Here is a 13,468-nt window from a genome sequence, read left to right on the forward strand (position 1 = left end):
AGTTGTTAGCTTTTTATTTTGTCTACAGCATTTTTAAGGGAACAAATAATCGAGTTGAATTCTTATGTACGTATCTCTATTTTCTTTACCCATTTCTTTATCTTTGCTATCTAAATAATGTCTTCAGTAAAATTAATTGACCTACAAAGATATTGGTGGCATCTGTCTGTAGAAAGATTAGATAGTTTTAAAGGGAGGGAGGTTAATCTCCTAGAAGCAAATTATTTGCCTGAATTGAGGCCAGCAGCTTGGGAGAGAAAGGATTTGCATCCTCTTCCAATTCCCTCTTTGGGACAGCTGCTTCCTAAAGCCCTGCCCCGCCCCCACCCCCGTGTGCATTCCTGCCGGCCAAGAATTCTCACAGGAGTTCTCCTGCTGCATTTACATCCAGATGCAGGTCCTTTGTGCAGCAGGAATGCTAGGAGAATAATACAAAAGGACACTGATGGTTTTTGTGGGGCCATGAGCTTCGTAAGGAATAAAGAGAATGTGCAAGTAAATTTATATTCACAATATTTTCCTCAGTACGATTTTTTTGGTAATGTCGATTTAGCCTTTGTTAACAATGTCCTGGAGGTCCCTGAAATATACGGTACGATTTTCTTGTAGAAAAAGAAAACACATAAAATGTCGCATTGTATTTCTGAGTCTTTGATCAAAATAAAGTAAAAATTGAACATTGCTACGGAAATGAGTGTTTTTGCCAAGGAGCAAAACATAGACTATGGAAATGGTTATATATTGGATTTAAGTTGAATCTATCAGTGTTTCTGTGGATAGTTTTGAAGGGACATTTTAAGATATTGACACAGTGTTGAAATAGCATATTTCAAAGTTAAAAAATAGAACATTTTATATGCTCATGAACTTTGACACATAAAAATACATTCCTGCTTCTGTGAGTGCATGTCAGCTTGGCCCGGCTCACCATCAGATACCATATCTTTGGTTGGTATTTTTGCCAATAGCTCAAATTCAGCCTTCTAAATCCTAACACATCATCATTGCCTAATTTCCTTTCAGATAGATAGACAGACAGAAACTTACTTGCATTTATTTCTTTGTTCCTTAATTCAGTAGTTCTTTATAATGAGATGGCGATCTGCTAAGTAATGTGCAAGACATTGAAATGGCTCAAAATTATGCTCACTTTTTTTCAGTCTAAACCTGTTCCTTCTCCTTTATTTTCTCTCTTAGCAAATGGCATTACCCACCCATTTATTTCATTTAACAGTTTACTGAGTAACTACAGCATACTGAGCACTGTGACAGGCATGGGAGATGAAATGGTGAATAAGATAAGACCCTGCCTTCAGAGGCATTTGTAGTATAAGTGTCTTTAGTGAAATCGAGTGTGATGATGAATTTTTAACTTTCCTTTACCCATTTCACTGCACCTGCTCAGCTGCACTATGCAGAACCAGTCATCGTAATCTACCTCTTGGATCTCTCTTACAGGTGCGTCCTTCTCTTGTCCACCCCCACTGCCCTGGTCGGGCACTCAGCATCTCTCTCCTGGTCTCTCTTGCTAGTTTCCTAACCAGCCTTCCTAATTCTTCCCTTCCATTTTCAAAAAGGCAAATAATGATAATGTTCCCCTTCCTTTTCTCAGTTCTTTCAGTCCCATTATCCAGAGTAAAATCCAAACTCCTCATGATGTACAAGGCCCTTCTTGATCTGATTCAAGCATATCTATCCATCTTCATTTTCTTCCATTCTGCATTTCTCTTTTCCCCTTCATTCCTCAGTAGTACTGAACTGTTTGTTCGTGGGGTACACTACACATGGTCATTCTGCCCGCCCTTGGAGTATGTGTTTCTCCTTCTTAGTCTACCTTGTTTTCCTGAGATCAGTTTTAGCTGTATGTATTAAGAGCTCTGAGGTTGTGCATGTGCTTTGATCCAGTGACTCTATTTTGGGAAATATATTTTAAGGAACTACTATGAAAGAAAAAAGTAGTTAATATTGAAATATCCATATTAGCATTTACATAGAGAAAAAGCTGCTTAAGAAAGTGGATGGGGAAGATGACTATATAAATGCTAAGGTATATGAGCATAATTGAATACCAAATCGGCAAAAATGTGAATGTAAAAATAATGCTAAGCTGGAAAAATACAGAATGTCACATGGTATGCACACATACTATCTATGTGTATGATTGAATGATAATCAGATGATGTGGTGAGATGTAGATAGATTTAATGTTCACCATATTCATTGCCGCCATAGATTTGCTTAAGTTAATTAAAAAAATGAGGGCAATTATTAGTAGTTTGGAAGGGTCTGCTCCTTGCTTTTAAAACTTCTGAAACAATGAAAACTGGCATATGAGTGCTACATACTAAAGTTTCAAAAATTTTGTTTCATTTATATTTAAAGAAATCTTCCCAGATACCCATGTTTTTTATTTACAATGAAAAAGAGACATATTAAGGTACTTGGTAGCTTTTACAAAATCCTACCCTTTCGTCTGTTCTATTTACGTTACTGTTTTTAATTCATTGCCCTTGGTTTTTGTTTTTGTTTGTTTTCTACTTTTTTCTGCATTCTCTGATTTTAATTGAGCATTTTATATATTTTCTCTTAGTATATCAATTATACTTTTTTTTTCCTTTTTCTACTGATTGCTTCTCAATTTGCAGTGCACATTTATAACTAATTCAAGTCCAATTACAAATAACACTAGTACTTCATGGTTAGTACAAGTACCTTAAAACAGAGGATTTCTGATTCCTCCCTCTTGACCCTTATAATATTGCTGTCATTCATTTCACTTACTCATAAGCTATAATCACTGAATACTTCATTATTCTTTTGAACAAATTGTGTTAGATCAGTGAAGAATCATAAAAATAAATGATTTTATTTTCCCTTCATTTATTGCTTTTCTAATGCTCTTCCTTTTATGTGGATCCAAATTTCTGACCTGTATAATTTTCCTTCTTTTCAAAGATTTTCTAACATTTCTTGAAAGGTAAGACAACTGACAACATATTGTCTCAATTTTTGTTTGTCTGAGGAGGTACTTCTTCACTTTTGAGAGATAATTTTGCTGGATACTGAAGTCTAGTTTGATAGTTTTTTCTTTCCACATTTTAAATATTTCACTCCACTCTCTTCTCGCATTCACGGAGAGAAGTCTAATGCTATTCTTATCCTCGTTCCTCTTTAGGTAAGTGTTTTTTCCTCTCCTTCTGGCTTTTCAAGACTTTGTCTTTGATTTTCTGCAGTTTGAACATGCCTAAGTGTAGATTTTTTTGCTGTTTTTCCTGCATGATATTGTCTGATCTTCCTGGATCTGTGGTTTGGTATTGGCTCATTAATTTGAGGAAATTCTCAGGATATTTCTTCTGTTCCCTTTTCTCTTTCTTCTCCTTATGGTATTACCACTAGGTGTATGTTATGCTGTGTGTATTTGTCCCACAGTTATTGGGTATTCTGTTCTGTTTTGTTCCCCCCCCCAAGTCTTTTTTCTCTTTGTATTTCAGTTTTGAAAGTTTCTACTGATGTATCTTGAAGCTCAGTGATTCCTTCCTCAACTGTGTCCAGACTATTGATGAGCCCATCAAAGACTTTCTTCTTTCCTTTTAGTGTGTTGATTTCTAGCATTTCCTTTTGATTCTTTGAGTCTCCATTTCTCTGCTTACTTTACTCATCTGTTCTTACATGTTGTCACTTTGCCTTTAGAGCACTTAGCATATTAATCATAGTTGTTTTAAATTTCTGTTTGGTAATTCCAACATCTCTGCCATATTTGAGCCCAGTTCTGATGCTTGCTAGTCTCTTCAAACTGTATTTTCTTATATTTTAGTGTGTCTTATAATTTCCTTATTGACGGCTAGACATGATGTAGAATGTAAAAGGAACTGAGGTAAATAGGCCTTTGGTGTGATATTTTATGTTTATCTGTCAAGGAGTTAGTCTGTTTACTGTTTGCTATAGCTGTAGGAGTTTGAGGCTGAAATTTCCTCATGTGTCATTTTTGTTGCCCTGATTGTCTTTGAGTTTCCGTAAAGACTTCTAAAGTAAAGCCTGAGATATGTAGTTCTTCATTGCATTCTGTTGTTACAAAGGAGCACTGCTGTTGTGGTAGTGAGGTGTGGTGGTGGTGGGGAAGCATTCTGTAGCCCTTTGATTAGCTTTTGGTCCTTTAGTGAGCCTGTGCCCCTGAGATGTGACCTTCCCAAGTACTTCCCTGCCCTTGTTTAAGTGAGACAGGAAGGCTGGAGGGGGCTAGAACTGGGCATTGCCCTTCCTACACACGGACTGGTGGAGTGGCTAGAGTTAAGTATTTCCCTTCCCCCATGTGGGAGGCTGGCGCAGGCTGGAATCGGGTATTTCTCAGCTTGTCTAGGCTCTAGTAAAGCTGCACTTGGTTTGGCTCTGGTGAAATAGTTTCCATTGAGGACAGATGTACTGGATTGGTAGTGCTGCCTTAGCAAAGCACCACAAGCTGTGTGACTTAAACAACAGAAATTTATTGTCTCAGTTTTGGAGGCCAGAAGTCCGAGATCAAGTGTTGGCAGGTTTGGCTCCTTCTGAGAACTGTGAGAAAGAATCTGTTCCAGTCCTGTCCTCTAGCTTCTGGTCGTTTGCTGGCAATCTTTGTCACTCGTTAGGCTGTAGAAGCATCACGCAGTTTTCAGCCTTCATCTTCACCTGACAATCTCCCTGTATGTATGTTTGTGTCCAAATTTCCCCTTCTTTTAAGGACACTGGTCATATTGGATTGGAGTCCCTCGTCCTAACTTAATTACATTTTCAGAGACCCTATTTCCAAATAAGGTCACCTTGTGAGGTACCGGCAGTTTGGACTTCAACACATGAATTTGGGGGCGCATATTTCAGTCCCTACATCAGGCCTCGTTAAGAAGAACAGAATGCTCTGGGTGTATTTCACAGTGGCCACTTTTCCTCTCCCCACTGCTGATAGGTGTTGGGGTTTTTCTCCGATCTTCACAGTGAGAACCTGGTAGGCCTCCTGGAGATAAAACTTATGAAATTGTGGAAACTCCCCACCAAGACATGGCCCCTCTGGAGTTTTTTTCTCTCAAGTTCATCGACACTGATCGTCCAGCATTTTGTCAATTACAGTTTAAGTTTTCTGACCCCACTACTGGCTCCAGTAGCAGTGGTTCTGCTCCTGGGCTTCTGCTCCAGTTAACTCTGATCCTTTGTATCTGCCTGACCATCTCTCTCTAATCTGAGGGGTGGCAGTTTGCTTTGTGACCTCAATTCTCAGATGGAGCCAAGAAGAGCTGTCGGTTTTTAGTTTGTTCAGCTTTTTTCCTGTGAGGATGGAAGTGATAACTTTCAAGCTCTTAACATGCTAGGCCAGAAACCAAAAGTCTTTGCTGTCTTTATATTCAGAATTATATGTGGATTTCATAATAGATTTATAGTAGTCTGACCCAGCATCAGTTCAAAAACTATTTCTGATTAAAGAATGTCTCTGTGGTGGAGTCACAGAACTGCCTCTCTTCTGTCCCTTCCAATTCCATCTATCATTTGGGGGAAAGAATGGTGTGAGGTTTCTCACCCAAGCCTGGAAGCACACCAGCTGAGGTATTACGCTGAGGTACCTGCATCTTTCCAATCTCTCGTCTGCTTGGGCCACAGCAAGGCAATCCCCGCTAGTAGGATCAGTAGTACATTTTACAGACAAGGAGAGATGAAGGCATTAGGAAGAAAATATACTTTCAGATAACTGCAGAATTCTTCTTACTGTTATTCATAGTGATAGGAAGATTGTTTTAGCTACCCTATGAGTTTTTATTTGAAGTCTATACAGCTTGAGAATGATCCAGATACTGTTTATACTTGATCAGGTTATAGAGTAAAATTACTTTTTCTATCCCTAAAATCATTAGGCTTTTATTTCTATTAGCTTGTAAGGTCTGTTCTTCCTGCCTATTTGGGAGAACTCTCAAAACAATACACACTTTTTCCCCATGAATATCAGAGAGATAACAAAAATTCTATTAAGGTTTGAAGGAGGGCATTTTGACACTTACTAGTCAAAGTAGGGAAGTGGAAGGTGACCAAATCCCCTGAAAATCTGCCTTAGCTCTGCTGTTACATTGATTTCACGTCAGAATCTTTGCTGTTAGGTAGAATGGAGCGCTTGTCTACTTTGGTCTGTGTCTCATAAAAGTGTGTTTAGGATTGTGGCTGTTCCTGTATGAGCAGTATTGGCAGCTGTGCGCAGCATACAGGGTCAGCATGGAGATTGAAGGGACCAAAGCTACTGGATTCCTTCTTGCCAGAAGGCACGTTTCTGTCTGACCAGTTAGTTGCCTGACCAGTTTGTGGAACATTATTATTTATTATGTTATAAATTCCTACAAATTGTAGACATTGTCTTTGCTACCTGTACTTAAGACATTTAAAGTATTTTTCAGGCAGATTGGCATACTTACTTAGGTTTTCGTTCAGTTGGCATAGATCATTGTGGCATTTTTAACCTGGGATATATGTGGAAAGCTGAAACTTTAGCTTCATGGTCTTGTGGAGCAACTTGATTTGAAGAAAAAATATATGAAAAATAGTTTTATTTACTCTTATCGGTTGCGATTATTTGAATTCTCAATCTAAAAGTTACCAAGTAGTCATCATATGCCGCCACCTCCAAGGACTGGATATATGGGAATGAGCAGAAAGTTCCCAGTCAGGATTGAGGCTAAGCTGAGGTGGCCCTAAGTTATCAAAACAAGACACTGAGGGAGGTTGTGAAGTCTTCTCTCAGAGATCTAGAAAAGCAGTCTACACTGGCCTATTTTTGTTGGAGTTTTTAGAGTTAGGGGGAAGGACTAAACCGAACATTTTCATTCCTGCACAGTATTCATTTTCTTTGTCAAATATTTTGAAATCAGAATTTGAATTTTAGAATCATTTTAATGTAGGTTTTTCAAACCGGTTTATTCTTCCTCAGAAATAGCCTACTGTACAAGATTATGATTTAAAATGATTTTCACCAAATAAGAGTGAATATTTTCTCCATCCTGAATTTTGGGGTGTGGTTGAGGTGTATGTATGTGCTTCACAAGGCATGCATATACTTTATTTTAAAGCTGACAAAAGAAAGCTTGTGTGTCTTGTTAAATTCTCCCTTTATACATATATAAATGTTATATCTTATAAGTCAAAACTATTATTAAAATAGAAATTCCCAAAAAAGTAGATAAAGTTTAGGTCTAAAATACATAATTTTGACAACCATTAAAGTTAGCAGTGGGTATTTGGCAAAGCAGGGAGCTGACAGAAGACTTAACTGAATTATCTTTGAGAAATGGATGTAACAAATGACATTTATGTGCAAGACTGATAAGTGACAGTCAGAAATGGGTGTGAATTCACTAATGCAACAGTTTACTTACTAAAGTTTTGATTATGTTGATGTTGTCTGATCATTTCCCAGCAGACACATTACTTCCCTCACAAATGAATGCATCAGAATCTATTTGTTTAGGTGATTTGCTTGGTTTGATGTAAATTTACATCTTCAGCACTTATAAAGGGTTTTGTCAATAAATGTTCTGGAAGGAATTAAATACGGTGATTTATTGGCAGATACTTTTGTCTGATCTTAATTTGCTCCATAGTCTTGCATTTATAAGATATGTTAACGGAAGTCTGACATAGATAAAATATTGGCACCACCTACAGCATAGCATAAACATCTGGAAAGCACACTGATTCACCTTAATGTCGAAAAACATTGGTTAGCACTCCCTTCCTCTTTTATCTGATAGTATTCTATTGAGACAGCCTTGGTCCTACACAGAGAGTTAGCATTTCCCTGGGTTTATTAAGTGCGTCTCCTGTTTTCTCCGTGTATGTGGAACTTCCTGACAGGACTTATTTCTATTTACATCTGACTTTGTAGCCCTGATCCTTGTAATTTGAAAATGAATGTGTGTGTACACACATTTCTACATTTGGGTTCCTCTGTTTGAAGGCAGTCCAGTCAGTTCAGTTCAAATCAGTGTGCATTTACTGAGCTCTTGTTTATTATGTGTCAGCCCTGTACTGATGCTGAAAACAATGATGAATGCAACACAGTCTTCGCTCTCAGAGTTTATTGTGTAGTTGGGACAGACATTTAAACAGATAGTTTTCAAGTTATGTGGTAAGAACTAATGTGGTGGTCTACATAGGGAATAGCCAGTCACTTAACAAAATCCTGCCTTAAAGGCAGTTGTGAAATGCAAAAAAAAAAAAAAAAGGCAAGAAAAGAAAAAGAAAATATCTTTGGGATCTACAGCCAATCTGAGAAGATACTGGATAGATTGAATTAGCCTATCAGCAAGTATTGGAAGCCCCAAGCAGCAGAACTTAGTGAGATAATCACCCAACCTCTGGTCAGGTCTGTGTCATAAAGCTCTTAATTTGGGAAAAATTTCCTTTGTCTATATATAATTCCTCCTTCTATAACTGAAGCCTCTTACTAGTAAAAATAGGAATGTTATTTACTGTCATTATAATCCCCAGCTCGTTCCCTCTGGAGTCCAGAGATTCCCACCCGTGGCTCTTGGTGAGCTGCACCTGGGTTACAGATGTGGTTGGATCCTCAGCTCTTAGGGGTGGCTTTTAGGGCACTCCGAGTCCCTTGTAATCAATCTTATTTCACTCTGATGGGCCAGGCAAATATTTTCATTTTCTCTGCTCCGTAACGTGAGAAAAACTGTTGCTTTAGACCATTAACTTTTCTTCAGAAGGTTAGTTTCCCAAGCAATCATTTTTGTATCTTATTAACCATATTCCAGTTCTGTATATGAGGAGCTTTAGTTGAGGAATTCTGAAGAGAAGATAGGACTCCCAGAAGGAACTGACTTCTTTTGAAGATAAAGAGAAAGTGATTCTTGGATCCCCAATACACAGCAGTTGATTTTCTGAATAGTTCCTTTTGGCCACTGGTGGTTGAATGTCCACCACGATAAAGCTAGTACTCTACTGACGCAGCTTTTGTGTCCTCATTGTGAATAGTGGGCTTTGTGAAGAGCTGGCTTACAAGACAAATGGACCATAAATATTGTATATCCTCCTATTTATCCACTTACTTGTTTTAACAACAACTAAATAATTAGCCCTTGCTACATGCAAGACACTGTTGTAGGCTTTGAGAATTTACTGGTGAGAATGTACCTTGTACCTACCCTCACAGAATTCTCTAGTCTTTTAGAGAAGATGTGTAACGAAAGAAGTAATTAAAACACAATGTGATTGGTGCTATAAGGGAAGTATAGTAGGGACAGTTGTTGAGACTGGAAGATGGTTTATTATATATAGTTACTCATGGATAATGTTGTTTAAACTGAACTAAGTCATCTTTGTTTCTTTTCGAGCAACAGAACATCTTTGAGTGTGATTCAGAGGAGCCTCCACTGAATATTATTTCCTTAATTATTCAATGTAAACTTAGAAATATTGTGATTTAGAATGTCTCTGATGTAATTCACAATTTTATCTGACCAAAAAGTGGTCTTGGTTTTAAGGTAACATACTTTTTGCCTGTATCCTTAATTATAGATGTGATTAAATAATGCCATTCTCTTGCCTTTTTTGTTTTCAGAGAAGGTATTCACATAAATCAAGAATCGCTGCAGATCTCTCCCTGTATCACAGAGCAGTTCATTGAGCTGTTGTGTCAGTTCAGCCCAAACCAGGTTATAGACACGCTGCAAGTCCTTGAGTGCTACCGCCTGGAAGAAACCGTCCAGGTAAGACCCCTGATGTGGAGGAGGCAAGAGTGAAATTTTCTTCATCATTCATCGTTGTATAAATGACCAAAGGGAGACTCATATTAAATTACCTGCCTAAATTTATACCTAGTAAGTGCTAGCACCTGAGATTAAACCCAGATAGTCTGACTCCATAGTGCATGCTCTCCATTGCTGTGATAAATTGCTTCTCCATTTATTCCAGTAAAATCAGAAACATGTCCATCATTGTTATTAATCAAGTTTCACAGATATTCTAGCCAACATGATTAACATAGAGAGAGGAATACCATAAAAATATTAAAAAAAAAAAAAAAAAGCTCTTATTTGCAGGCACTGATGATTAGATAGTCCTGTTGCGCCGTTAAGACTTACCAGGCTAGATGGCAATTCAGTAGCCTTAGCACAGGCATTGCCTTGATCCTCTTTTCCTTGTTTCCTCCTGTTTCCAAATGAAAATGAATGTGTGTGTACACACACACGTACTTATGTGTATATGCATATACATATAAACTCTAATCTAAGAGGCTAGTACGTTCCCTGTTTAAAATTTGTTTTTAAGTTACCATCAAGTCTCCTTTCCTTTGTTATCAATACTCGTGAAACGGTAACCTGTGTTTTCCACATCCACCTCCTGAACTGCCCACACACCCAAAAAATTTTAAATTATGAAATGTTTCAAATATATAAAAATGTACAGAATATCAGATACGTGTGTATCCACCAACCCAATTTTATAGATGTTAACATTTTGCTATACTGGCTTCTATCTTTGTTGTTTTGTTGTTTGTTTTAGAAATAAAGCACCCTTTATCAGTCATGTCTCCCCTGAGCTTACCACCAACCTGAAAATGGGCAGTTTATCCTTCCCATCCATGTTTTTTATTTTTCCTATGTATGTATTTACCTATAGAACACACGATACAGTTTTATATATTTTTAAAATTTGTGTTAATGGTATCATACCATATATATCCTAATGCAAATTATTTTTTATTACTTTTTTATCTGTCAATTTTTTATGTGTAGATCTAGTTCATTCATTTTAATCTTCATACAGTAGTCTATTGACTGACCATGCCACAGTTTATATATGTTCTTATTCATAGACTTTCACATTGTTTTCAATCTTTTTGCCATTATAAACAACGCTGTATTGGACATCTTTGTACATATCTTCCATGTACTCATGTGAGATTTCTCTGAGTAATATACCTTAATATACCTGGAAGTGGAATTCTCTAGACAATAAAGTAGCTTAATTCCACTGATTTTTGCCAAATTGATTTCTTATTTGTTACCATTCTCATCATCAAGTGTTTTTAGTTTGCTGTTTTTCCACATTGTTGCTGATTCCTAATATTTTTAGACTTAATTCTTTTTTCTTATTTGATAGAGTATGACCCATAGCCCTTGTTGTTTTAGACTTCTTAATTTTTGCCAGTGTGATGGTTACTCACAACACTGCATATCTTTCCATATGTTTAATGACACTTTGGATTTTCTTTTCCCTGAACTATCTATTCATATTCTTTGCCCATTTTCCTATTGAGGGTTTGCCCTTTGTACTGATTTCTAGAAGTTCTTGCTAATTTCTGGATTTCTAATGCTATATGATTTTATATGCCAGAGGTGCCTTCTTCCAGGCTGTTATGGCATGTTTTTAAATTGGTTTTCAGTGACTTCTATTTTAATTTATCATTCTTTTCCTTTAAAGTTAAAATTTTATGTGTGTGACTTTTATTTCCATTCCTGCTTTAATAGCATAAAGGATATCCTCTTGTATGAGTTTTATAGTTCGGCTTTTTACATTTAGGCTTTTAATCTATCTGGAATTTATTTTTGTAAACAGATCAGGAGAGAGATTTATGTATTTTTTTTCCATGTGGATGACTAATGGTCCACATGTCATTTTATTGTCCTTTCTTTACTTATTTTAGTGCCTTACTGCCATACACCAACTCCCAAATATACATAGATGTTTTTGTGGATTCTGTTCTGTTCCTTTGGTCATTTGTCTTTCTTTATGCCGGTACCACATATTTTAATGAATATAGCTTTAAAATAAGGTTTATTAGTTGAAAGAAGATTCTTCCCTCGTCATTCTTTTTCTTTAAAACTCTTTGGCTACTCCTGGCTTCTTACTATTTCATATCAATTTAGAAATCACATTGTCACATTACTTTAAAAATAATACACTTTGGGGATTTTGATGAAAAAATACATTGAATTTTTAGATTAATTCAGGGAGGGTTGACATTTTATGGTACTGTTTTCACATTCAGGAACATGATTGCCTTTTGAAAATGCCTTTTATGCTCTTTGGTGAGGCTTTATTACTTTATGTAATTTACATAAGTCTCTTGCATATTTTCTTATATTTGTTCCCAGATACTTATACTTCTTGTTAACATTGTGAAAGGAAATTTTTTGAAATAACTTTTTTTATTAATTACTGTTGGTATATATTATTAATTTTTGTATGTTGTTTTATATCTTGCAACCAGGCTGAATCCGTTTATCATTCAAATAGTTTCTAGATTTTTTATGACCGTATTTCCTGAGAACCATGGTAGTTTTTTTTCTTTCCAATCTTATGCTTTTTTTCATTCCCTTATCAGATGTCTAGGAGCTCTGGGGTATTATTGAATAGAGGCAATGATAGTGTACATTCTCATTCCTGATGTAAAAGGGAAAGTGTCTAACATTTTATATTAAATATGGTTTTTATTATAGGATTTTGATAGATAATTTTTATTAAATTAAAAAAGTTCCATTCTTTTTTTTTTTGAGACCCCACAAGCTAATGTGTAGTGTTTTCATTGTCATTTTGTTCTAAATATTCTGTGTATAGTTATACTTGTCAGTTTCTGGTATGTATTGTTACTATTTATATATTCATTTTACCTTTTGTGCAATGGATACACCTAATTCAGGTGCATAACAACTTTTTAAATAAATAGTGAAAAACAAAAAAGAATGACCTTGGTTCAGTTAGAGACCCAAATGGGCCACTCCAAGACTAGAAAGTCAAATGTTTGCATATTATACTGTAAAGAAGCATACTACTAGGGTTTGAATTCATTATTTATTATCAAAGTTTTTTTTTAAATTCTTAATAGGATCTTCTGACTCCATGAACAAGATTTGTGAAGGTTTATCTTTTCTTTTTTCCTAGATTACCCAGAAGTATCAACTTCATGAAGTCACTGCTTATCTATTAGAAAAGAAAGGAGATATTCATGGTGCCTTCTTAATAATGCTAGAGGTAACATTTTACTCTGTATGCTTTGTCATGTTTCTGTCTAGCCCTCTGTCCACTTATCAATCCATTTTTTTTATTGGACATATAACATGGTGTAAGTTTTCATCAATCCATCTTAATTTCTTATGTTTCAAAGTAATTGCAGACAATAGTACATTTTATCTGTAAATATTTTTATCACATGTGTCATTGACTAGAGTTGATCTTCCTTTGTGGCATTTTTTAAGGTAAAATAAACATACACAATGCAAAGTTTTAAATGTGCTGTTTATTGAGTTTTAACAAATATATACATCTGTGTAACCCTAGTCCCCAACAAGATAGAGAACATTACCTTCAACTCAGAAAGTTCCTTCACAGTCAGCCCCCGCTTACATCCCCCTAGAGATAACTACTCTTCTGGTTTTTTTCATTGTGGGTGAGTTTTGCCTGTTTTATTCATTCATATTAATGGATCAGTAGATACTCTAATATGATTCTT

General features: G+C 36.1%; 1 protein-coding gene across 4 annotated transcripts in view; it reads left to right on the forward strand.

The window, feature by feature from the left end:
• The window catches only part of VPS8 (VPS8 subunit of CORVET complex), a 222,944-nt gene that overhangs the window by 137,638 nt on the left and 71,838 nt on the right, over positions 1–13,468 (forward strand). For all 4 annotated transcript variants that reach the window (XM_064493453.1, XM_031452660.2, XM_064493456.1 and 1 more), the window contains 2 exons: positions 9,575–9,722; positions 12,901–12,990. In XM_064493453.1, coding sequence (XP_064349523.1) covers positions 9,575–9,722; positions 12,901–12,990 — 238 coding nt within the window. The remainder of the gene's footprint in view (positions 1–9,574; positions 9,723–12,900; positions 12,991–13,468) is intronic.

The sequence above is a fragment of the Camelus dromedarius genome, chromosome 2, assembly GCF_036321535.1.
Source record: "Camelus dromedarius isolate mCamDro1 chromosome 2, mCamDro1.pat, whole genome shotgun sequence".
In the NCBI taxonomy this organism is placed as follows: Eukaryota; Metazoa; Chordata; class Mammalia; order Artiodactyla; family Camelidae; genus Camelus; species Camelus dromedarius.